Source organism: Mobula hypostoma, chromosome 7 (genome assembly GCF_963921235.1).
Source record: "Mobula hypostoma chromosome 7, sMobHyp1.1, whole genome shotgun sequence".
Lineage (NCBI taxonomy): Eukaryota > Metazoa > Chordata > Chondrichthyes > Myliobatiformes > Myliobatidae > Mobula > Mobula hypostoma.
Window position 1 is genome coordinate 136,184,427 of NC_086103.1, and position 26,137 is coordinate 136,210,563.

Consider the following 26,137-nt stretch of genomic DNA (forward strand, 5'->3'; position numbering starts at 1 on the left):
TCTGGGGTCTGTATACAACTCCCATCAAAGTCTTTTTACCCCTGCAGCTCCTTAGCTCTATCCACATTGATTCAACACCTTCTGACCCTATGTCACCTCTTTCTAATGATTTGAGATTACCAATAGAGCAACGCCACCCCCTCAGCCTCCCCTCCTGTCCCTTCGATATAATGTGTATCCTTGGACATTAAGCTCTCAGCTATAATCTTCTTTCAGCCATGCTTCAGTGATGCCTACAACATCATACCTGCCAATCTGCAAATGTGCTGCAAGTTCGTCTACCTTATTCTGTATAGTGCATGCTTTCAAATATAATATTTTCAGTCTTGTATTCACTGTTTTCGATTTTGTTGGCCTTTTATGTTGCAACTCATCCTGTTGTCTACAATTTTGCCCTATCAACAGCCTCTCCTCACTACACATTGCCTCTGTTTGTAAACCAGCTACCTCATCTTCAGCACTATCATCTGCCTATCTTACAATACTTCTTGCATTTAAATATGCAACTCAGTCACACGATGCTCAACCTTTTGATTCCTAACTTTTGTCTGAGGTCTTACCAACATCTGCCTCCACAACCTCTCCACTAACTGTTCTGGCACTCTAGTTCCCATTCCGCCACAACTCTAGTTTAATCCCCACCTTGCAGCATTAACAAACCTTCCTGCTAGGATATTAGTCTCATGTTCAGCTGCAAACCTTCCCTTCTGTACAGGTACAACCTTCCCTGGAAGATAGTCCAATAAGCCAAAAATCCTATGTCCTCCCTCCTACAGCAACTCTTTATCCATATATTAAACTGTATAATCTTCCTAGTCTGGCCTCACCAGCGTGTGGCACAGGTAGCAATTCTGACACTACAACCCTGGAGGTCCTGCCCTTTAACTGGGCACCAAACTCGCTGAACTCCCTACACAGAACCTCATCACTCATCCTACCCACGTTACTGATGTCTACATGTACCACGACTTCTGGCTGTTCACCGTCCTGCTTAAGAATGCTGAGGGCTCGATCTAAGATATCCCAGACCCTGGCAACTGGAAGGCAACATACCATCCAATAATCTCGTTCTCACCCGCAGAACCTACTATCCATTCCCTAACTAATGAATCCCCTATTGCCACAGTATGCTTTTTCTCCTAAACTCCCTTCTGAGTCACAGAGGGCAGACTCAGTGCCAGAAACCCAACCTCTGTGATTTTCGTCTGTTAGCTCATCCCCCCTGACAGTATCCAAGGTAATATACCTGTTGTTGAGAGGGAAGGTCTCAGGGTACTCTGCACTGGCTCCTTAACCCCTTCCCTCTTCCTGAGTGTCACCCAGTTTCCTGTGTCCTGCACCTTGGATGTAACTACCTCTATATATGTCCTATCTGTGACTCCCACAGCCTCCCGAAAGACCCGGTTCCAGTTCCAACTCCAACTCCTTAACGCGGTTAGTTAGAGGCTGCAGCTGGATGCACTTCTCACAGGTGTAGTCGTCACTGTCTTCCCACATCCCGCAATAGGAGCGTTCAACCATCCTGCCTGCACCTCCACTGTCCTAGCTGAGCAGATATAAAGAAGGGAAAAAAAAAGAAAACTTGTGCTTTTCTTTTCTTTTTCTTTTACTTTCTTTGTACACACTTATACACTCAAAGATATGAAACCCAGAAGTAATTTGCAATTAGGCATCCATATGGTAATGGGCACTCTCCCACATAATTTCCCCCTTCTGGAATACATCTACGTATAAACATAAAAGTCTATGTTTTGAATTATTTAGCACATTTTGGTCTGTAAGGAACAATAGGTTCCTTTTGTGCTAGACTTTCAGATATGTCATGACTACTGATGGAATAGGTTATTTATAGTTCTTTCTGTTACAAAGAAAACTAAACAAAGCATCCTCTACTTAATGCTAAAGATATTTTCAGCGTACTGCGTGAGAAGTGTATTTGAAGTGGTTCAATTGATTTGACCTTACAAAATGGTATATTTTTAAAAATAGTTGTTGGGTTTCTTTCAGTTATTACAAAATACAAGCCATTCTTTTCAATGGGTGTCCCTGTAACTGATCAAACAAAAGGCTGAAATGACTGATGTATTTTTCACTTCTGACCAAGCATTCAGCAGTGGTGTTAGAGAATTGACAAATTCTACAACGAGTTCCACCACTGCTGAAAAAATCTTATGATTTAGACCATAAGACATGGGAGCATTCGGCCATTTGGTACATCGAGTCTGCTCATGGTGGATCCTTTTCTTTCCCCTCCAGAACCCCACTCCTCGGCCTTCTCCCCGTCACCTTTGATGCTGTGGCCTGTCAAGAGCCTTTCAACCTACTCCTTCAATACACTCAACGACCTGGCCTCCACAGCTGCCTGTGTCAACAAGTTCCACAACTCCACTATCCTTTGGCTAAAGAAATTTCTTCGCATCTCTATTTTAAACAGATGTCCCTCTATTCTGTCCTCTTGTCCTAGACTCTCCCACCATGGGAAACACCTTTTCCACATCTACTCTGTCTTGGCCTTTCAACATTCGAAAAATTTCAATGAGATCCCTCCTCATCCTTCTAAATTCCAGTGATTACAAGTCCGGAGCCATCAAACATTCCTCTTATGATAACCCTTTCATTTCCAGAATCATCCTTGTGAACCTCCTCTGAACTCTCTCCAATGCCAGCTCATCTTTCCTTAGATTAGAGGCCCAAAACTGTTCACAATACTCAAACTGAGGCCTCATCAGTGCCTTATAAAGCCTCAACATCATATCCCTGCTCTTATATTCTAGATCTCTTGAAATGAATGCTAACATTGTATTTGCCTTTCTCACTATCAATTCAACCTCCAAGTTAACATTTAGGGTGTTCTGCACAAGGACTCCCAAGTCTGTGTACAGCTCAGATTTTTGGATTTTTTCCCTGTTTACAAAGTAGTCTGCACATTTATTTCTTCTTCCACAGTGCATGAGTGTGCATTTTCCAACATTGTATTTTCTTGCCCATTCTCCTAATTGGTCTAAGTCCTTCTGCATCCTACCTGTTTCCTCAACACTATCTTTGTATTATCTGCAAACTTGGCAACAAAACCAGCTATTCCATCATCTAAATCATTGATCTACAGCATAGAAAGAAGCAGTCCCAACACCGATCCCTGTGGAACACCTCTGATCACTAGCAGCCAACCAGAAAAGGATACTTTTATTCTCACCTGCCGCTTCCTACCAATCAGCCAATGCTCTAACCATGCTAGTAACTTTACACTAATACCATGGGCTCTTAATCTGGTAAGCAGTTTCTTGTGTGGCACCTTGTCAAAGGCCTTCTGAAAATCCTAATATACAACATCCACTACATCCCCTTTATCTATCCTATTTTTAATCCCCTCAAAGAATTCCAACAGCTTTGTGAGGCAAGATTTTCCCTTCAGGAACCATGCTGACTTTGTCCTATCTTGTCTTGTACTCCATAACTTCATCCTTAACAATTGATTCAACTGTTCTATAAGTTCCTTCCTGCTGCCATCTTCCTTTCTTAAAGAGTGGAGTAACATTTGCAATTTTCCTTTCCTCTGATACCATGCCAGAGTCCAATGACTCTTGAAAGATAATTACTAATGCCTCCACAATCTCTACCGCTATGTCTTTCAGAACCCTAGGGTGCAGTTCATCTGGTCCAGGTGACTTATGTGCCTTCAGGTCTTTCAGCTTTTTTAGCACCATCTCCCTTGTAATAGTAACTTCACTCACTTCTCTTCCGTCACGCCCTTCAACACCTGGCACACCGTTAGTGTCTTCCACAGTGAAGACTAATGCAAAATACTCATTTAGTTCATCTGCTATCTCCTTGTCCTGCATTATTATTTATCTAGTCTCGTTTTCTACCGGTCCTATATCTACTCTCGTTTCTCTTTCATTTTTTATATACCTGAAAAGTTTTTTTTTGTATCCACCTTGATATTGTTTCCTAGCTTGCTTTCATATTTCATCTTTTCCCTTCTAATAATTCTTTTAGTTGCTTTCTGTAGGTTTTTAAAAGCTTCCAAACCCTCTATCTTCATGCTAATTTTTGCTTTGTTGTATGCCCTCTCTTTTGCTTTTACAATAGCCTTGACTTCCCCTGTCAGCCACAGTTGTACTATTTTGCCATTTGAGTATTACTTTGTTTTTGGAATACACATGTCCTGCACCTTCCTCATTTTCCCCAGAAACTCAAGCCATTGCTGCTGTACTGTCATTCCTGCCAGCAGCTCCTTCCAATTTACTTTGGCCAACTCATCTCTCAAACCACTGTAATTTCCTTTACTCCTTTGAAATACTGTTCTTGTCAGACTGTACATTCCCCCATGAAATTTCAAGTTGAACTCAACCATATTGTGATCACTGTCTCCTAAGGGTTCCTTTACCATGCGCTCCCTAATCACCTCCGGTTCATTACTTAACACCCAATCCAGTAAAACTGATTCTCTAGTAAACTCAATGACAAACTGCTCTAAAAAGACATCTCAGAGGCATTCAACAAATTCATTCTCTTGAGATCCTTTACCAACTTGATTTTCCCTATCTACATGAATGTTAAACTCTCCCATGGCTATCATAACATTTCCCTTTTCACATGCCTTTTCTATTTCCCATAGTAATCTGTAGTGCACATCCCAGCTACTGTTTGAAGGCCTGTATTTAACTGCCATCAGTTTCCTTTCATCATTGCAGTTTCTTAACTCACCAATAAGGATTCAACGTCTTCGAATCCAATATCACATCTTTCTTATGATTTGTTGCCATTCTTTACCAGCAGAGCCACTCCACCCCTCTGCCTAATTTCCTATCCCTCCGATACATCGTGCAATCTTGGACATTCAGCTCCCAACTACAACCATCCTTCAGCTACGATTCAGTGACCACACAACATTATTATTTGGCAATCTATAATAGTGCAACAAGAACATTCACCTTATTTCTTATACTCCGTGCATTGAGATACAACACCTGGAGTACTGTATTTGCTGCCCTTTTTGATTTTGCATCCCTAATGCACTGATACTCATCCTGCTGGCTGCAATTTTGTCCTCTCATCTACCTGCCCTTCCTGACGGTCTGACTGCACGCTATCCTTGCTTTTTTACCATCCGTCCTTTCCTGAGTCCCATCACCCCCGCCAGATCAGTTTAAACCCTCCACACCAGCCTTAACAATCCTGCCCGTGAGAATATTGGTCCCCCTCAGCTCATATGTAAAACATCCCTACCTGGCACCTGGGAGACAACATGCCATCCGGGTGTCCCGTTCACATCCACAGAATCTCCTGTCTATTCCTCTGATTATTGAATTCCCTATCACTATTGCTCCCCTCTTCTCCCTCTTTCCTCTCTGTACCACAGACCCATGCTCAGTGCCAGTAACCTAGTCTCTGCAGCATTCCCCTGGGAGGTCATCCCCCTCAACAGTATCCCTAATGCTACACTTATTATTGAGGGGAATGGCCACAGGGGTGCTCTGCGCTGTCTGCCTATTCACCTTCCCATTTCCTTCTCCCGATAGTCACCCAGCTACCTGCCTCCTACAACTTAGGGGTGACTACTTTCCTGTAACCCTGATCAATGATCTCCTCACTCTCCCATACAAGCCGAAGGTCAACCAACCACTGCTCCAAATCCCTAACAGGGTCTTCAAGGAGCTGCAGCTGGCTTTCCCAGGACTCCAACATCCAGCATGAAGAACACACTTCAACACAGCACCGTAGCACCTTAGCACCTTAGCATCTGAGAAAGCAGACAGATTCACAATTGATTCGTACCAAAAGAATGTATCTAATAATGCAATCTCTCTCCTTTGAACTGCATTGTCTGTTAGTCTACAATTTTCAGCACAATTTATGAGTAAGATTTTATTTTAAATATTTCAAAAAATAACCACTGTAGGTTGTTTCATTATTTTGGCATTTTTCCACTGTCTTTCATTTATGGATATTGTAACAAAGTATTGTAATTCAAATTTCTAATACCTTCCTTTTCACAAACACACAATCCTGTTTCAATTTGTCTTAAAAGATTTTACTTCTGAAATATTTGATAAAGACTTTGCTTTTATCCTTTACATTTTGCTTGTGGTTTCACATAATCTTCTTTGCATTTTTCGGCTTATCTTTATAGTTATTCCTACTACATTGTTTTCTTCATATTTTTAAATTTTAGAAACTGCCTCTTTCTCAAAATCTTTTGTGAAACTTCATAGTTTTGCACACTCAGCATTTAATCTGCAAATATGATGCATCTAGCATTTGTATTTCAAAAAAATTAATTTTGTAATAGATTTTTCTTCCACATCCTTTCCTCTAAATTGTTACACAAATAATACTGTTCTCATACATGAGGATGCTTACGCCCTTTTATGTTGTGTCATTATCTAAATGATTTCATCCTACTTCCTGGCTTATAAAAAAGACCTGCTTTAAACCTAAAGGCACCAGAACCCACGGAGTATTAAATTTGCTTGTGCATTGCCTCCATGCTGGTTTCAAGATGAGTGTGTGCAATTCAATCATGTGCAGATTGATTATTTAGGATATTTTAATTACTATTAGAAGAATGAAATTCCCCATGATCAAAGAATGAGGACATGGCATTAGCCTATCTTACACCATTGCAGCCATTGGACTGTGCACCTATAAGATTCCATAGTATACCTAGCCAAGACCAGAGGAAAGCTGGTCAAAGAGATTGGAAAGCTGAGCCTACTGGGCCTGAACACCTCCCTCCGCAACTGGATCCTAGACTTCCTGACTGGGAGACCTCAGTCAGTCCGGATTAGAAGCAGCATCTCCAACACCATCACACTGAGCCTGGGGGCCCCCCAGGGCTGTATCCTCAGTCCACTGCTGTTCACTCTGCTGACCCACGACTGTGCTGCAACACACAGCTCGAACCACATCATCAAGTTTGCCGATGACACAACCGTGGTGGGTCTCATCAGCAAGAACGACGAGTCACCATACAGAGAGGAGGTGCAGCGGTTAACGGACTGGTGCAGAGCCAACAACCTGTCTCTGAATGTGAACAAAACAAAAGAGATGGTTGTTCACTTCAGGAGGACACGGAACGACCACTCTCCGCTGAACATCGACGACTCTTCCGTAGAGATCGTTAAGAGCACCAAATTTCTTGGTGTTCACCTGGTGGAGAATCTCACCTGGTCCCTCAACACCAGCTCCATAGCAAAGAAAGCCCAGCAGTGTCTCTACTTTCTGCGAAGGCTGAGAAAAGTCCATCTTCCACCCCCATCCTCACCACATTCTTACAGAGGTTGTATTGAGAGCATCCTGAGCAGCTGCATCACTGCCTGGTTCGGAAATTGCACCATCTCAGATTGCAAGACCCTGAACCGGATAGTGAGGTCAGCTGAGAAGATCATCGGGGTCTCCCTTCCCATCATTACAGACATTTACACCACATGCTGCATCTGTAAAGCAAACAGCATTATGAAGGACCCCACGCACCCCTCATACAAATTCTTCTCCCTCCTGCCATCTGGGAAAAGGCACCGAAGTATATGGGCTCTCACGACCAGACTATGTAACAGTTTCTTCCCCCAAGCCATCAGAGTCCTCAATACCCAGAGCCTGGACTGACACCAACTTACTGCCCTCTACTGTGCCTATTGTCTTGTTTAATGTCTGCACTGTTTTGTGCACTTTACGCAGTTCTGGGTAGGTCTATAGTCTAGTGTAGTTTTTGTGTTGTTCATGTAGCACCATGGTCCTGTAGAACATCTCGTTTTTACTGTGTACTGTACCAGCAGTTATGGTCGAAATGACAATAAAAAGTGACTTGACTTGAGGTTGTTATGTATACACTAGTCTAGATGAAAGGTTTCAGTCCAAAGTGTTGACAGTCCATTTCCCTCTATAGATATTGCTTCCTCCGTCATCTTGTTTGTTGCTCCAGATTTCAGCTTCAGGAGTCTCTTGTGCCTTGTCTTTATATATTTCAGTTGACTGCTGCAATCTGGTTCATGAATGACTCTCTCTCACTCCTCATTCAGTTGCACCAGAATGCTTTCATCAGCGACTTCTTTCTGAGAGCTGCTGATGTCCAGGGATATCTCTAAACCTAGTAACTATTTTGGGGATAATACAAGCTGGCTGTCTACTGTCTAGAAATCTATTTGTTATGATCTGAGGACTCTGAATCTTATCTTTGGAGTCTTTTTAACAAGCAAAACATTGAGAAAGGGTTTTAGACATATCCCTGAACTCATTTTGTGTCAGAGTAATGATAAATCAGAACAAATAGTCCCATTACTACTTCCTACTGATATTGTACCGCAGTTTAGATACGTCTACTTATTTACTGATAATAGTACACAAGAAAATCATTAGGAGCTGGACTACCATCTTCACCAATGTAATTACAGAAATGAAGGGGAGAAGCCTTGAGGGGTGTGCTTTCCTATCTTCAATGAAAATGATTAAACAAAGATAATAATAGTGCTCAGAGAGCACAAAATTAGCAACTGCCAAAACTGCATAACATGGGAATGCCTTTTTTACATCTGAATGAGAGAAGTAATTAGGCATGATTGTGGCAATGTGGGTAAAGCACTAAAGTTAATTCAAACCCAGACATAGTTTTGATTTTAAACTCGGTTTAATGCTTTTTAAAAATTCCCATTATCACCCACTAGCCACCCAGAGAGTAGTATGAACTGAAGCCTGTGAATATTTCTGCTGGTTCTGACTCCTGAAACTTTAAATCACCAGTGTTTTCAATCAACTTGCAATTCTTATCTGGCTATTTTAAGGCATTTTATTCTTAGTTTACAAATTGTGGCCTCCACAGATCTGTCTTTAAATCTAAAATGCTATAGGCTACCTCCAAAGTTCTATCCTATGTCTGTAAAAATAATGCCAAGATGAAAATATGTCTCAAGATCAACTTAAAAGATTCAAGTTTCCTTGCGAAGCTACAGTTCTTTTAATCACAGCCATTAATGACTTTGCATATTCATTTATCACTGATTAAGGGTGAAATCTGAGATATAGAATAAAATTCACTGTCATGGAATTTATGTGAAGAAAAAATAAATCAATATAAATTTTTTCAACTCATGTTTCTTGATGTATGCACAGTTAACAAGGCTTCGCATCACAGGCCACTTTCTAGGAATGCAAAACCCCCGTAATACAGGGGTGCCTGTATAAATAATGCTCAGCTTCTGGTATGGTATGTAAAGTTGGAGCATATTGTTCTTGAAAGATTGGACAGATTTCTTACATTATTCTCTACACAAATAATTTCCATGTTCACATCTTCATTGTGACAGGATAGCATTTCCAATAGAGGGAGTGAAGAAATAGAATCGGCATTATCTGCTGCTAAGCAAGATCCTGACTCCAAGCCATAAAATTTTATTGTCTAAGATCTTCAGAAAAGAATCATACTGTCTTCTCAGCTTGTCAAGGAAATAAATTCTTTACTCTGGCTTTCTCTGTTCAGCCACTTGTTACCGCGGAAAGTCAATTAAAGGCTAACAATTTTCAGAGGACAGAGCAGAGCTTATTCACTGGAGAACTGCAGAATAGTTTTAATTAATTGAGAAGAAGCTGAATTACTGCACATGATTATACTTGAGTGATTCAATAGTCCCATGAGATCAAGAATGATACCCGTTAGACTTGGTCTAATCATGATTAAGGAGCCCAATTCTGAATGCACATATTCTTTAGCAATGGTGCATGTTGTTGCTTGGGGAGGGGGAATTGCAACTCATATTAATCCCTTTCTCCTTCTACGGACTCCATTCTGCTTCAGCATTGAGCCCTGGGCCTTGAGATGGCATGGAACTTGAGAGAACATATATTGCCATGCTGAGCAGTTAACACATTGCCCTTCTTAGTTGATTGATGACAATAGCTCCATGTGTTGTATCATTTTTTGACTGCCTTTTGACATTAGCTCATCAAGAGCAATGAAAAGAGAACCCGGTGAAGGAAAGAGTTCTTGGACATTCAGATGCAATGGTCTCTCTAATGCTTCCATTAAGCCAGGATTGAATGCAAACACAACTAAATGAAGTCTTCAAAGGTCTTAATGCAGCATTTGTAGACGTATTGCAGCAAATAGTAAGGTAGTCTGCCCAACACCCCATAAACCGGGATATTTATCAACAAGGTCATTGTTTTTGAAGATCTATTCTTTAATCTTAAAGAAAACAGCACTGATAGTGACCCTTGCTGGACTTTCTCTTTGATGACAGCATATTACTACCAAGACTTGAAAAGTACTCCGTTGGCTGGGATCGTACTGTGATTTCCCCATTCAGAAGACGGTGCATCTTCCATTAATCTTCCACCACCGACAAGCTGAATATCGCTGAAAGCAGTATTGGTAGCAACTACAACTGAGGTCAAAATCACTGTGCAATTGTTCTTTTGGTTGTCGATGAACATACTTTGATTTTAGATTCTGACAATGGCCTTCCTCTACCTGTTCCAGAGTTGAAGGCTTTAGGATAATTTTTTGTCTGGAACTTCTCTGTTGACTTTATGACCATGAGTGGCCTTGCCAGGAGCATAAGCTCCAATGGTACTGTTCTTGGGGTAATTGAAGCAAACAGTCTCACCACCAAACAAGCATTGATCTTCAGAGAGGTTGAGGTTCTGTACTTAATACTTTTTAAAGTGAGGTTGTAATTTAGTTTCAAAATATATCTGATGTAGAAGATGTAATTGTTCATTGTGTCCTTGCAGCAGTGAGTGACTGCTATCTCAACAGTGCCCTGAGCAGCGGTACTCATTTCAATGGCTTTTGCCTGCCCGTATAGAATTTGTTACAGCAGTGAGTCACAGAATATAAAGCTGTCACATTGTAAGGAATTTTAAAAATGCATTCTATTTAATTGATGTATCTGTGCTAAATGTTGATTATTTTAAAAGGCTGGAAACAAAATTATTTTTACAGCTGTATAAATCAATGATCCTCTTAGATTACTGATTGAATTGTACATTTCCTCTTAAGGAGTTTTATTATAACAGGTATGCAACTGCTGAGTACTCTGCATCATTTGGGTCTCAGTCTTTCAGAAAGATGTGGAGTCGCAGCAGAAATACAAGGCCGTTAACAGAACTGATCTAAGAAGAAAGACGAACCAGGCAGAAGTTCTATTCTGCCAAAATAACAGTCTAATAACATTCTGGAGATGTTTGATAGGAGAAGTATAGAGAAGATGTTTCAATTTATGGAAATCCAAAATTAAGGACCATAAATGAGAGCAGGTCATTAATACATCCAATAAAAGAACATTTTGTTTACCCAGACTATGGAGCTTGCTACTTTCTAAAGTAATTGAGAAGATTAACAATGATAGGTTTAGGGGGAGATGAGATAGGTATGTGAGAGAAACTATATATACATATATAAAATATACAGTATATTGATGCAAAGTGGGGTAAGGCTCATGTTGAGCACACATACAAGCACTGGGAAACCCAAATGTCCTTTGTAATGCAATAAATTATTTGTAGATTCTGGGTAAAACCTATATGAATGATATTAATTAGATAATCAATCTTTGTGAATTACATTGACTCTTTAAATTTTGCTCAACCATGCAAGCAATTTCACAGCCAAACCTTATCTAACATCTACAAAAGGCTTACTTTTAGCAAAGAATAGGAAAACAGCTTAGTACCTGTAAGTTTAACTTTGTTTTCTTCCCATTCCTATGAGTACTGTGATTGTTGGTTGTTGTTTATCCATTCCTGGATTTATTAAGATCAGGTTACTTTGCAAAGAGAAATGTTAAACCTTCAACAATTCAGTATTTTCCCCCTTCAAGTCAATATTTAGTAGATACATTTCTGGCAGCAATTACAGTTTTGAGTCTGTGTGGATAGATCTCTACCAGGTTTGCACACCTGGACACTGCAATTTTTCCCCATTCTTCTTTACAAAACTGCTCAAGCTCTGTCAGATTGCATGGGGATCGTGAATGAACAGCCCTTTTTAAATCCAGCCACAAATTTGCAGTTGGATTGATATCTGGACTCTGACTTGGCCACTCCAAATCATTAACTTAACAAATCTTCTTCCAAGTCGCAGTTCTCTTGCAGACTGCATCAGGTTTTCCTCCAGAATTTTTCCCTGTATTTTGCTGCATTCATTTTACCCTCTACCTCCACAAGCCTTCCAGGGCCTGCTGCAGTGAAGCATCCCTATGGCATGATGCAGCCACCTCCACGCTTCACAGTAGGGATGTTGTGTTTTTGATGTTGTGCGGTGTTTAGTCTGACAGCCAAAAAGCTCAATTGTGGCTTCATCAGACCATAGAACCTTCCTCCAATTGACTTCAGAGTCTCCCGCATGCCTTCTGGCAAATTCTAGCTAAGATTTCATGTGAGTTTTTTCAACAGTGGCTTTCTCTTTGCTACTTTCCCATAAAGCTGCAATTGGTGAAGCACTTGGACAATAGTTGTTGTAGATGCAGTCTGTCCCATCTCACCACTGAAGCTGCTAACTCCTCCAGAGCTGTCATAGGTCTCTCGGTGACCTCTCTCACTTGTCCCCGTTCTTGCACAGTCACTCAGTTTATGCAGATCGCCTTCTCTAGGCAGGTTTACAGCTGTGCCATATTCTTTTCATTTCTTGATGATTGACTTAATTGTACTCCAAGTGATATTCAGTGACTTGGAAATTTTCTTGTATCCATCTCCTGACTTGTGCTTTTATAAAACCTTTTCACAGAGTTGCTAGGAGTGTTCTTTTGTCTTCATGGTGCAGTTTTAGCCAGAATACTGACTCTTCCGGATAAAGGTGTATTTTTACCACTATCAATTGAAACACCATATAGGTCTCCCAAAACAGATCTTCATTTAACTAATTATGTAACTTAAAACCAATTGGCTGTACCAGTGATGTTCTGGTGTGATTAAAGGGATGAGAGGGAGGTGAATACTTATGCAATCAATTATTTTGTGTTTTATGGTTGTAATTAATTTAAATCACTTTGTAGAGATCTATTTTCACTTCGATATGAAAGAGTCTTTTTCTGTTGGTCAGTGTCAAAAAAGCCAAATTAAAATCCACTGTGATTCAATGTTTTAGAACAATTAAACATGATAAGTTCCAAGGGGGAGGGAGTGAATACTTTTTATAGGTACTGTATATGCTTCAGAATTGCAGAAGGTTTTGCATTTCATAAATAAGCCATCTGAGGGAGCTCTTATTGCAAGGAAATGCAGATCATGTGTTGAACAATTCAAAAATTGATGATTATGGCAATATTTTACAGCAGTTACAAGATTAAAGCAATATGTTCCATTACAAGTGACATGTACAGAAAAAGATCTTGCTTGTTTTAAAGGAAATTAAAAATGATGAACTAGATGTAGTGGCATGTTCTAAGTATGGTTGCTTTCATTATTTGGGTGACCCAAGTGTCATCAATGCTTTCTCCTGGTATCTGGTTCCAACACCAGGATGCCTAATCCTCTGCCATAGAAGTGAAATATCTGTATCCGTATCTATCCTGGCCCTGGTTCTCCTGGAGAGGTCAGCACATTCAGCCCCTTTCTATGAAGCTACCATTAACAGCTGCTCTTTTGAGTGCCCCTGTGAAGGTGGCCAAGAAGATTCATTTTTCTGGGATTATTCCTGAAATTACACATGGTTACTCACCAGTGTGCATCCCTTGGACAGCTCCATTTTAACTGCATGTGTAGATGCACTTTGTAACACTACACATTTGTGAACTACAGGAATTCTGCAGATACTGGAAATTCAAGCAACACACATCAAAGTTGCTGGTGAACGCAGCAGGCCAGGCAGCATCTCTAGGAAGAGGTACAGTCTACGTTTCAGGCCAAGACCCTTCAGTTAGTCCTGACGAAGGGTCTCGGCCTGAAACGTCGACTGCACCTCTTCCTAGAGATGCTGCCTGGCCTGCTGCGTTCACCAGCAACTTTGATGTGTGACATTTGTGAACTGGTGCTTTTGGTAAAATGTCATAGATTACAAGCTGAGGCCCTGAAGTTAAGTATTAGTTTTAGGCATTATTAGCTTCATTTTTCATTATTCATTCAAGAGATGTTGCTTCACAGGCAGGGCCAGTATTTACTTGCCCATCTTTAAATGCCTGTGAGAAAATGATGATGTGTTGTCCTTTTGAACTACTGCATTCTTTGAGGTATGGGTATGCCCAAAATGCTATGAGGGAGGGTTCCAGGATTTTGACCCTGCCACAGTGAAGGAACAGCAATATTATTTCTAAGGCAAGATGCTGTGTGGCTTTTAGGGCAACTTCCAGGTAATGATGTTCCCATGCTTTTGCTGCCCTTGTCCCTCTTTTGAGTTCATGCTTTTGGAAGGTTCTCTCTAAGGAGTCTTGATGATTTGGTGCTGTACGTTGTGTAGATGATTAAAAACTGCTGCTACTGTTTGTTAATGTCATAAGATGATGCAGAGAAAAGTCAAATAAACATTGTTCAGGAAATGATAAGTCTAGATGAATCATTTCCTGAACAATGTTCATTTGACTTTTCTCTGCATGGATACACATCATAGAATGATGGAAAAGGTTTGAGCTGCTGATTGGAAGTTGAAGGATGAAAATTAAAGAATTATAACTCAGTTATGTAAGAATGGTGGCGGGTTGGAAAGTAGTCTCTACCAAAGGGGGTGTAAGGTGCTCCTTCCCTCCGCTAGCTTGCAGATCACCCTTGGACAAGGTGTAACACCTGCTTAGCCCGCCCACTTCCTGACAGAGTCACGTAAAGCCATGGACGCAGGTGGTGGATGGTCGTGTGAGCAGCTGGTGTGTACCACAGATCCTGGTTACATGACGACTGATGCCAGGCAGACAGCCTCTGAAGGGTATTGATAATGCCTGAGGTCACCCATCTCGTAAAGACACTGCCCAGAAGAAGGCAGCGGCAAACCACTTCGGTGGAAAAGTTTGCCAAGAACAATCATGGTCACGGAAAGACCAAAGTAGCCCACACCATATTACATGACACGTAATGAACGATGTAAGAACTAAAGCCCATAATTAAGGAAAAGATGACTGATTAGCTTGAACAATTGAAGCAGTTAAGCATAGATTTATAAAGGTTTGACCATGGTTGGCAGATCTAATTTAACTTTTCAGAAACATAATTTTTGTAGGAGGGTGTGAATGAATGTAATTTATGAGAGCTTCCGGAAGATATTTGTAAATATCCCTCAAAAGAAATCATCAGTACTAAGTAATGCACACAGAAGCGAAGACAATTTACTGGCCTGTCTTGGAAATTGAATGGGCAGTGGGAAAACATTCAAGTTGGCAGGATATGACAAATGGAATCCTGAAAGGATCTGTGTTAAGTCACAGTTATTCACTGTAATTATAAATTGCAGATGGTGCAATAGAAAGCTAGCTATCCAACTTTGTGATTGATATAACATAGTAGCACTATAATCAGTGTAGATGGACGCACCACAAAATGACATCATTAGATTGAGTCTAGATGTGTCATTTCCTGAACAATGTTTATTTGACTTTTAGTTTAAGGGGGTTTTGGGTTTTTTATTCCTTGAACAAATTTTTTGAACTTTTTTTTTGTTTCAATTATCAAGAGATCGGGAGGACCTGTCTGGATATGATAATTGTGTTTGTATATATGATTGCTAATGTTGTGATCCTGTTCTCTTGGTATTGTTATTATTGATATGTTCATTTAACTGATTATAATGTAATAAAAAGATTTGAAAAGAAAGGTTGAGTCAATGCTTAAATGTGTGGTGAATTAATTTCAATATGATATCATTCACATGGGACTTTCAAAGGATAACACTGAGAAGAGATTTGGAGTTCCATGTGAATAGATAATTAAAATATAAATGGAGAGGTACAGATATAGTAAAACGGGCTCATGCAATATTGGACTAGAGTACAGAGTGAGTATACAAAGTGAGTATACAGTTATACAAAGCCCTTAATCAACCTCACATTATGAGCACCGCTCTCCAGAAAGGAAATACAATTCTTGGAAGAAGTGCAATACTGGTTTGCTGGGATTAAATTAAATGGAGAAATTGCACCCCCAAGGATTAAGATATTTAATTGAAGATGCATTGATCAACATTTAAGATATTAAGAGGAGCTGTTTGGTATAAGAGACAAAGAATTTCTGTTTTTTGGAGAGTCTGGAGTTGGGTAAAAGTCTAGCCTTTCAAGGTTGTTATTCAGAAACACTTCCACATGCAGAGGATGGAAATAATTTTAAAACATCTTCAGATGACATTTGCGCTAGATCATTTGTTAATTTTGAATGTGTCTAATGGATTTTGATAAGCAAAGAAAGGAATGGATGTGGGAAAATCTGAGCACATGGAGTTGTCACCAATCAACTGTGATCTGATTAAATGGTGGCACAAGCTTGAATGGCTAAAGAGCCTACTGTTCCTAATGACTGTTCCTATTTTGGTGTTCCACCCGGCTGTGTATGTAATCCTGCACAATTCTGCTTGAGTGCAAATCACTGCTGTAGAGAAGATAAAAAGGCTATTTGAATGGAAATTGGATAAGGATGTAATTGTGCTTTTGTGCCATTTTTTGCATTTAAATTAAGTTTAGCCCTAAAAGCCAAGTTATTGTGGCACTACTTTTATACATAGTTCTGAATGCATACAGCTTTATGTACACAAAAACAAAGTTACCAAGTCTGTCCGTGTTCTTGTGTGTCATGTACAGTTTGTTGATGTTGCAACAAACGAGTGACTGCTGCTGAAATATCCCGAGGCAAGCACAATATGTTACATACCACCAGCTTAATTCATTTGTTATATATTCAGATATTTCATAAAGAAAATTTATAGAATAGGCACATCAATAGAAATTCAACACAGAGCAAGAAACATTTCATTTGAAAGAAAAGACATTAACCATGTTTATGATTACTGACACATCCTAATGTTGTTTTGTTCTCGTTTCCACATATAAAAGAAAATACTCCTTAAATGTAGCTACATTTTTAAAATATACTTTCAGAAGCAGTGCCTTGGTACTGTACATCTGTGGGATTCTTGTCACTAACATTAAAGTACATTCTATTTCATTGGATTTAGGGTTTGCAAATGTCTACCTGGAACTAGACATATATTAAAATCAAGTAATATGGCTATTAATTGTAAACATGGAATATTTATGCAGTGGCTGTCCATTTTATCTATGCCTCTTACCATGTACTTACCTCTATCAAGACGCCGCTCATCCTTCACCCTCCAAAGCGAAAAGCTGTAGCACTCAACCTTTTCTCATAAACATGTTCTTTAATCCAGGCATCATCCTGGTAAATCTTCTCTGCACCTTTTCTATAGCTTCCACATTCTTGCTGTAATGAGGCAACCAGAACTGAATACAACTCTCCAATTGTTGTCTAATGAGAGCTTTATAGAGCTGCAATATTGCCTCGCAGCTCTTGAACGTAATACACCAACTGAAGAAGGCCAACAAACCATGCATTTTCTTCATAATTCTATCAACCTGCGCAGAAGCTGTGAGGGATCTATGGACTTAGACCACAAGATCCCTCTCTTCCTCCACACTACTCAAGAATCCTGTCATTAACTTTGTACTCTACTTTCCTTCAAGTTTGACCTTACAAAGTGTAGCACTCACTTTGCTGGATTGAACTGCATTTGAACTGCTACTTTTTACCCCATTTCTGCATCCTATTAATGTCCTGTTGTAACCTACCACACTATCTATAACATTACCAATCTTGTGTCATTTACAAGATTACAACCCCACCCTTCCACTTCCTCATCTGAGTCATTTATAAAAATCACAAAGAGCAGGGGTCCTAGAACAGATCCTTGCGGAACAACACTAGTCGCGGATTCCAAATGTCACCTACTACCACCCTCTGCCTTCTGTAGGCAAACCTTGCAAATATGTTTCCCTGCATCCCATGCCTCCTGACTTTCTGAATGAACCTATCATGGAGAACCTTGTTGAATGCCTTACTAAATTCCATATATATCACATCCACTGTGCTACTTCATCAATTTGTTTTGTCACTTCTTCAAAAATAGTCAGTTGGGCTTGTAAGGCATAACCTGCCCCTCACAAAACCATGCTGACTAGCTCTAACTAGACTATGGGATGCTAGAATTTTATTCCTTGTAGTGTAGGAAACTGAGCGGTATAAAGTGTATAAAATCATGACAATCATGGATAGGGTGAATGCACACAGTTTTTTTGTTCCCCAGGGAAAGGAAATCATAAGCTGAAAGGTTTATGGTGAGAGGGGAAAGGTTTAAGGGAGACCTGAATGACAATTTTCACACACACAATGTGGTCAAATGTGGAGCTGCAAACCAACTACCAGAGGAAGGGTCTGAAGCAGGTTATATGCCTGTGAAACTTATAATTTGCAACTTCTTTTAAATTAAATTAAATTGGCTGTTTGATGGTCAGCACCCATTTGGGTAGCCAAAGGAACACACATAATAGTTGCTGGTGAACGCAGCAGGCCAGGCAGCATCTCTAGGAAGAGGTGCAGTCGACGTTTCAGGCCGAGACCCTTCGTCAGGACTAACTGAAGGAAGAGTGAGTAAGGGATTTGAAAGTTGCAGGGGTAGGGGGACATCCAAATGTTAGGAGAAGACAGGAGTGGGAGGGATGGAGCCAAGAGCTGGATGATAGGCAAAAGGGATACGAGACGATCATGGGACAGGAGGTCCGGAAAGAAAGACGGGGGGGGGGGAGACCCAGAGGATGGGCAAGGGGTATATTCAGAGGGACAGAGAGAGAAAAAGGAGAGTGAGAGAAAGAATGTGTGTATAAAAATAAGTAACAGATGGGGTACGAGGGGGAGGTGGGGCATTAGCGGAAGTTAGAGAAGTTGATGTTCATGCCATCAGGTTGGAGGCTACCCAGATGGAATATAAGGTGTTGTTCCTCCAACCTGAGTGTGGCTTCATCTTTACAGTAGAGGAGGCCGTGGATAGACATAGTTAGCCAAAGGGCTTGTTTCCATGATGTATCTCTTTTTAAAAAATCTTATTCTAAGTTGTCAAACATTTGAAGTTCATTTCTGTTTGAACAAACTAAAAACTGACCTGAAACAAAAATGTGATTCAGGCAATTCTAACTTGCATTCTTTTCGTTTTAGCAATGGGTTGAAAAAGCTGAGAATCAGTCATTGCTGTCCGATACCCTAGACCTATCTGAACTGTTCCATCCAGATACTTTTCTGAATGCTTTGCGTCAAGAAACGGCAAGGTAAGCCTTTGTGTTTGAACACCTGGTGACATTTATTTTTTTTTGTGGAGTAAGGCAAAGAGTAATAAAGGAGAAAATCAATAAAGGCAACTGCAAAAAATCTAAGATAATTTCTAAGTTTCAAATATTTCTAATAAGTTTATTTACATTACAGGGTTATTGGTTGCCCAATAGACAGCTTGAAACTTGTGGCAACATGGAAAGAACGGATACTGGATGCAAAACTTCAAGTCAGGGTAAGAAATCTGTAAGATAAAGTTACCTTTTGTTTGAGTTAACAATTATGATTACATTTCAGCAGGAGGATGTGCACACACTTCATAATTGTGACAGTCTTCTGGAATTTTGAAATGTCTTGAAAAGCAATGTTATTTTCAATTAGAGGGACTGCTTCATTAGAGGAACTCAGGTATTGAAGCCTTTCAATTGGTAACTTACAGGATGATGTGAAGACAATACTCCCAGACAATGAAAACTTCAATTTGATTTTGTAGCATGTGTTGTTTTACTGCTCATGTTCGGTAATGTTTCTGTCCGTAGATTTACAACATAACACCATACAAGAGACTATCCATTGTTACTTGTAGCTATTTAGCCTCTTTCACTGTAACTGTATACATTCTGATACTGAATTAATTTTTGTTTGAGATAATAATAAAAATTACTACACTGAGACTAAGCAATATGCCACAATAAATTAAGCAATATTTATATATTCATGAAAACTGGACTTTACTTAGTTCAATCCCTATTTTAGTGGGAAGATTTTTTCTTTAAATTAAATTAATGTTTTTTTAATGAAGACTTTCCTTAATTACAGCTTTTCAGAGTGTGCCAACTAGTTAGCATCACTGAGGGTCAAAAGACAGAAGTTTAAATGGAAACTGGTGACTATGCAAACATATCCTTTAACTGAGAGATCTAATCCAGTGAAAGGATCTAGTGGAGATAAACAAATTCAAAAAATTACAAATGCATGTGACATTGAGACTATGTGGAGAATGCCACATTGTTTCTCAAAATGATTTCACACCTGAATTGCGTCACTTCAACATTCCTTCATGTTCCTATCTCCAGTTTCATTAACAATTACCTTGCAACACCTGACAGCAATTTTCTGAATGCATTTAATGGGAAAAATATTATTTTGTTGCAGCATATCTCTCTTTTCATTCCAAACACAGTTTAGCATTCTTAAGCCAATTGTTTCTTGATTGTCAGAAATGGTTTCTTTACACCTGAGATTTAAAAAGAAGATGATCATTTTAAATTTAGTGTGTTGGAATTGCAAGTTAATATGTCTTGGTCAATGAGGATGGAATTCACACAAGTAATTTGGTTGAATTATGTAACAAGATAGTTACAATGATGGATGGATTTACTAAATTGTCTAAATTGTGATTCTTAATAAAAATTGATTTATTGTGTTTCTTACACATATCCTAATTATTGTAACTTATCAAGGACTAAAGATTGTTACAAAACTATATAATTGATGTTGGGTTCAAGGCTGAGCAAAGGGAGGAAAGGCATTTCAATGTATTAGGTATGCCAAGTTAATTCTGTTACATAAATTCCCTGGATCTGGTTCATGCACTACACTTTCCGGATTGAAAAAAACAAGATTACTGGACCATAGATTTTTTTTTCTAAGAGAATTACACTGCATTGTTTAAAATTAGTAATACAGAATTAGTAAAGTTTTGCGACAGTAATTAGGTATGGTGCTAAAAACTCACTTAAGTCTCATTCAACAGACTTAATATTTTCAATTGCTCTTAATATGTTTTCTAAAACTAAAATAAAAATTCAGTTTTTCTGTGTTGATTGGATCTGCAAAGATCTTAACAAAGCACCCTGTGGAGCTCAGTATATCTGCAACATCTTTGGAGTTACACATCTAACTGCACGAATCTGGAAGCACTGGTTTTACACAATAAAGGTGGCAGAGCTGACAGTCTTGCCATCATTACAAAATTAACTTCCAGAGAGTTCTCCTTTACTTGAGAGCTGATGATACTTAGATTTTCTTTTTTCATGTGCCATTGTGCAGTTTTAAATTAGTGAGTGTGTACTAGGCTAAAAATCATACAAATTGCTGTCAAAGCTCTGAGGGATTTCATGGAAAACATTGGCCAAATACCCATTGTTCTGAAATTCATATTGGTCAATATAATAATATAAAATATTTTGTAAGTTGTTGTAAGCGTAATTGTATCTACAGGTAGATGGTGTACATCTTGCAAAGATACAACTTTATCCTCTCATCTTTGGATGAAAGGGGAGGTTTCGAGGATTTGCCATCATGGAAATGTTATTTGTTTGAATCAGATTTCCTTTCCTCGCACAAGGTTATAGGCTTTACCTTCCTATTATTTATTAGAAAAAGTGATTCAATTTCTCACAGTCTTTTTTTTATCCTTATTAATTAAGAGTAAATTTAGTTTTTTAATAAATGCTTCTGATACACACTCTAATAACTTGCTGTTTCTGTGGCAGATTGGAGGTCTGTATCTAGAGGGATGCAGCTTTGATGGGAATCGACTTTCAGAAAATCAGCACAATTCTCCCAGTGTGTCAGCTGTTCCCTCGTGTTACATGGCCTGGATTGCTCAGGTACTAAATTATTTAGGGTTTAAACCCTTAGAATGCTTTATTCATCTTAACTGAAAATGCTAATGTCGAATATGGTGTCTCACCAGAAATATAATCTACCTTGCTCTTCAGATTGTAAATAAGCTACTGTGCATTTCTAACATTTTCAGATTTCATTTTAGGTCCCAGTTCACCTTTGGATAATTAATCTGTCGACTAATATTTGAAATATAATTTCAGGCAACATAGGATATATTTTGTTTAAAAATAAATTGACATTTATTTAATGCTTTTAACTATAATATAGCACCTTAAAGTGACTACAGTCAATTAAGACCATAAGATATAAAGCAGAATTAGGCCATTTGGCCCATCATGTCTGCTCCACCATTTCATCACGGTTGATCCAATTTTCCCCTCAGACCCAATCTCCTGTATTCTCCCCGTATCCCTTCATGCCCTGACTAATCAAGAATCTATCAACATCTGTGCCTTAAATATGCACAAAGCCTTGGACTCCACAGCTGCCTGTGACAAAGAATTCCACAGAGTCATCATCCTTTGCCTAAAGAAGTTCCTCCTCGTCTCCGTTCTAAAAGGAGTGCATGATCATATACTTCCCGACAATGTATTCCATCTGCCATTTGTTTGCCCATTTCTCCTAATCCATCTGTTTTCCTGTAGCCTCTCTACTTCCTCCAAACTACTTGCTCCTCCACCTACCTTCGTATGGTCTGCAAACTTTGCAACAAAGCCACCATTTCCATCATCCAAATCATTGATATATAATGTAAAAAGAATTGGTCGTAGCACAGACCCCTGTGGAACATCACTAGTCTCTGGCAGTCAACCAGAATAGTCTCCCTTTATTCCCACTCTGCTTCCTGCCATCAGCCACTGCTTTATCCATGCTAGAATTGTTTCTCTAGTACATGGGCTCGAGGTTGTTAAGCAGCCTCATGTGTGGCACCTTGTCAAAGGCCTTCTGAATATCTAACTACACAACATGAACCGATTGTCCTTTGTCTATCCTGCTTGTTACTTCTTCAAAGAATTCCAACAGATTTGTCAGGCATGATTTTCCCTTGAGGAAACCATGTTGATTACAGCCTTTTTTATCATGTGCCTCGAAGTTATCCTTAATAATTGAGTCCAACATCTTCCCAACCACTGAGGTCAGACTAACTGGCCTATAGTTTCCTTTCTCTGCCTCTCTCCCTTCTTGAAGAGTGGAGTGACACTTGCAATTTTCCACTCTTCCAGAACTATTCTATAATCTAGTGATTCTTGAAAGATCATTACTAATGCCTCCCCGATTTCTTCAGCCACCTCTTTCGGCACTCTGGAGTGTACACCATCTGGTCCAGGTGATTTATCTACCTTCAGACCTTTCAGTTTCCCAAAAACCTTCTGTCTAGTTATGGTATCTTCACACACTTCATGCCTCTGATACCTGGAACTTCTACCATACTGCTTTTGTCTTCCACAGTGAAGACTGATGCAAAATACTTACTCAGTTCATCTGCTATTAGATTAGATTATGAGAGCACTCAGTCCTCGTTTATTGTCATTTAGAAATGCATACATGCATTAGGAAATGATACAATGTTCCTCCAGAGTGATATCACAGAAAAACAGGACAAACCAAAGACTAACACTGACAGAACCACATAATTATAACATATAGGTACAGCAGTGCAAAGCAATACCGTAATTTGATAAAGAACAGACCACGGGCACAGTTTAAAAAAAGTCTCAAGTCCTGATTGACTCCCGAGTCCCCGATAGCAGCGGCAAAAGAGAGAAACTCCCTGCCATAAACCTCCAGGCACCGACAACTTGCCAATGCATTGGAAGCACCTGACCACAGCCGACACTGAGTCCGTCCATCCGGAAACTTCGAGCCTCCAACCAGCCCTCTGATACAGCCTCCTGAGCGCCATCCTCTGCCGAGTGCCTTTGACCTAGCCCCGGCCGCCGAAACATGCAAAGCCGAGGATTCGGGGCCTTCTGCTCCAGAGATTCCGGTTACCACACAGTAGCAGCGGCAGCAAAGCGGGCATTTCAGAAGTTTTTCCAGATGTTCCTCTGTACTCTCAAGTCTGTCTCCTTCAAATCAGAATTGTGCACGGTCCCCTACTTGACAGATTGCAGATATCATTCACCAGAGAGGCCGTGCGCACTGCGTCACGCCGCCATCTTCTCCTTTTTTTTCATTGTCCTCCATTACTAAACCTGAATTAAGTACATTTAGGATATATTAGCTGAGGTATACACAAGAAGATCCCATAAATGTTTTGAGCTAATGCTCAGGCTGTCAGTTTTTGAAGGATCCTTATTGATCAAGTGAATCATCTGTAAAAATTAGTTGAGGCTGAGCTGGATTTTAAGTCACAATAAGCACAATCTTGCAACCAACCAAATCTCCTTTTGCTTTCTGGGTATGGGGTCTTTATGAATAATTCTCACAGAAGTATTCTGAATCAGTGATACTCTCAAGGCTCATAATGACAACTAATGACATCTATAGCAAGTAGGGGGCACTTTGAAAAATTTTGTATTGAATGAAGTTGACTGACAACTGACAATTCTGTAATGAATAGCAATCTTCATTAGATATCTATCTTCATAGGGTCATAGAGCACTACGGCACAGACTCTTCAGCCCATCAAGTCCATGACAACCTGTTATTCTGTTTAATCCCATTGATTCACATACCTGGACCACAGGCTTCCGAACCCTTCCCATCTATGCACTTATCTAAACTTCTCTTAAATGTTGCGATTGAACCCGCGTCCACCACTTTCCCTGGCAGCTTGTACCACACTCGCGCCATCAGGTTCTCCTTAACTGTTTCACCCTTAACCTGTGACCTCTAATTCTAGACACATCCAACCTCAGTGGAAAACAGCCTACTTGCATTTACCCTTTTGATACCCATTATAATTTTGTATACCTCTGTCCTATCTTCCCTCATTCTCCTATACTCCAGGGGAAAAAGCCCTAACCTATTCAACTTTTCCCTACAACTCAGGTCCTCAAGTGCTGGCACCATCCTTGTAAATTTTCTGTGTACTCTTTCAGTCTTATTGATATCTTTCCTGTAGGTAGGTGACCAGAACTGCACACAACATTCCAAATTGGGCCTCACCAACTTCAACATAACATTCCAACTCCTGTACTCAGTTCTCTGATTTATAAAGGCCAAGGTGCCAAAAACTCGATATTTATGATCCTATCTATGTACCTGTGACACCATTCTCAAGGAATTATAGATGTGTATTCCCAGATCTTTTGTTTTATTGTGCTGCTTAGTGCCCTACTGTTCACTGTGCAAGTCCTCCCAAAGTGCACTCCTGACACTTGTCTGCATTTAATTCCGACTGACATTTTTCAGCCCATATTTATAGCTGGTCTAGATCCCACTGTAAGCTTTTATAATCTTGCTGTCTACTACGTCTCTGCTCCTGGTGTCATCTGCAAATTTGCTGATCTGGTTTACCACATTATTATCCAAATCATTAATATAGATGACATAAAGTAAAGAGCCCAGCACCAATCCCTACAGCACACCACCTGTTATGAACTCCAATCTAGAGAGGCATTGATCTATTACCACTCTGGCTTCTCCTTTGAAGCCAATGTTGAATCTAATTTCCTATTTCAGAGAGCTAGTCACATCTGCTTGCGGTTGGCTCAAGTCTCTTAAACCTCTTTTACCTAGGCACTTACCTAGATGGCTTTTAAATGTTAATAATATATCAATTGTTTGTTCTCTATCAATAATTCCAATGAGGACACCAAGTACTAGATACAGTAGATCCAAGTATGGTGAATAACTTCAGGGCAATAGGAGCTGAGGGGATATAGTTAGGTTAAATGAAAAAGCAAGAATATGGCAAATTGAATATAACGTGGAGTAATGTGAAGTCATCTATTTTGTTAGAAAAAGTAGATATTCTTTACAAATTGTGTGAAATGGAAAAGAGTTGGGCTTTGCTGGGACCTGAGTGTCCTTGTAGATGCATCATAAAAGGTTACCATGCAGATACAGTGACCACTGAGGAAAGACCATTTGGATGTTGTTCGTCATTGGAGGAGAACCTGGTGCAAGAAGTGGCAGCCTACATGTATTGCATTGAGCCCACTTTGACCACATATGGAGTCTTCTCTATTGTATGGGCGTCTTTTCTTAGATAGAGAGGTCTAGCCTCTCTGCCTAAGGAAAGATGCCCTTGCAATAGAGAAGATGAAGCATATGATCACCAGATTGATTCCTGGGATGGCCATTTGTTCTACGA

General features: G+C 39.7%; 1 protein-coding gene across 3 annotated transcripts in view; it reads left to right on the forward strand.

The window, feature by feature from the left end:
* Nucleotides 1–26,137, forward strand: part of dync2h1 (dynein cytoplasmic 2 heavy chain 1) — a 493,185-nt gene that overhangs the window by 459,748 nt on the left and 7,300 nt on the right. For all 3 annotated transcript variants that reach the window (XM_063054085.1, XM_063054084.1, XM_063054086.1), the window contains 3 exons: nt 19,132–19,241; nt 19,396–19,477; nt 21,741–21,857. In XM_063054085.1, the coding sequence (XP_062910155.1) occupies nt 19,132–19,241; nt 19,396–19,477; nt 21,741–21,857 (309 nt within the window). The remainder of the gene's footprint in view (nt 1–19,131; nt 19,242–19,395; nt 19,478–21,740; nt 21,858–26,137) is intronic.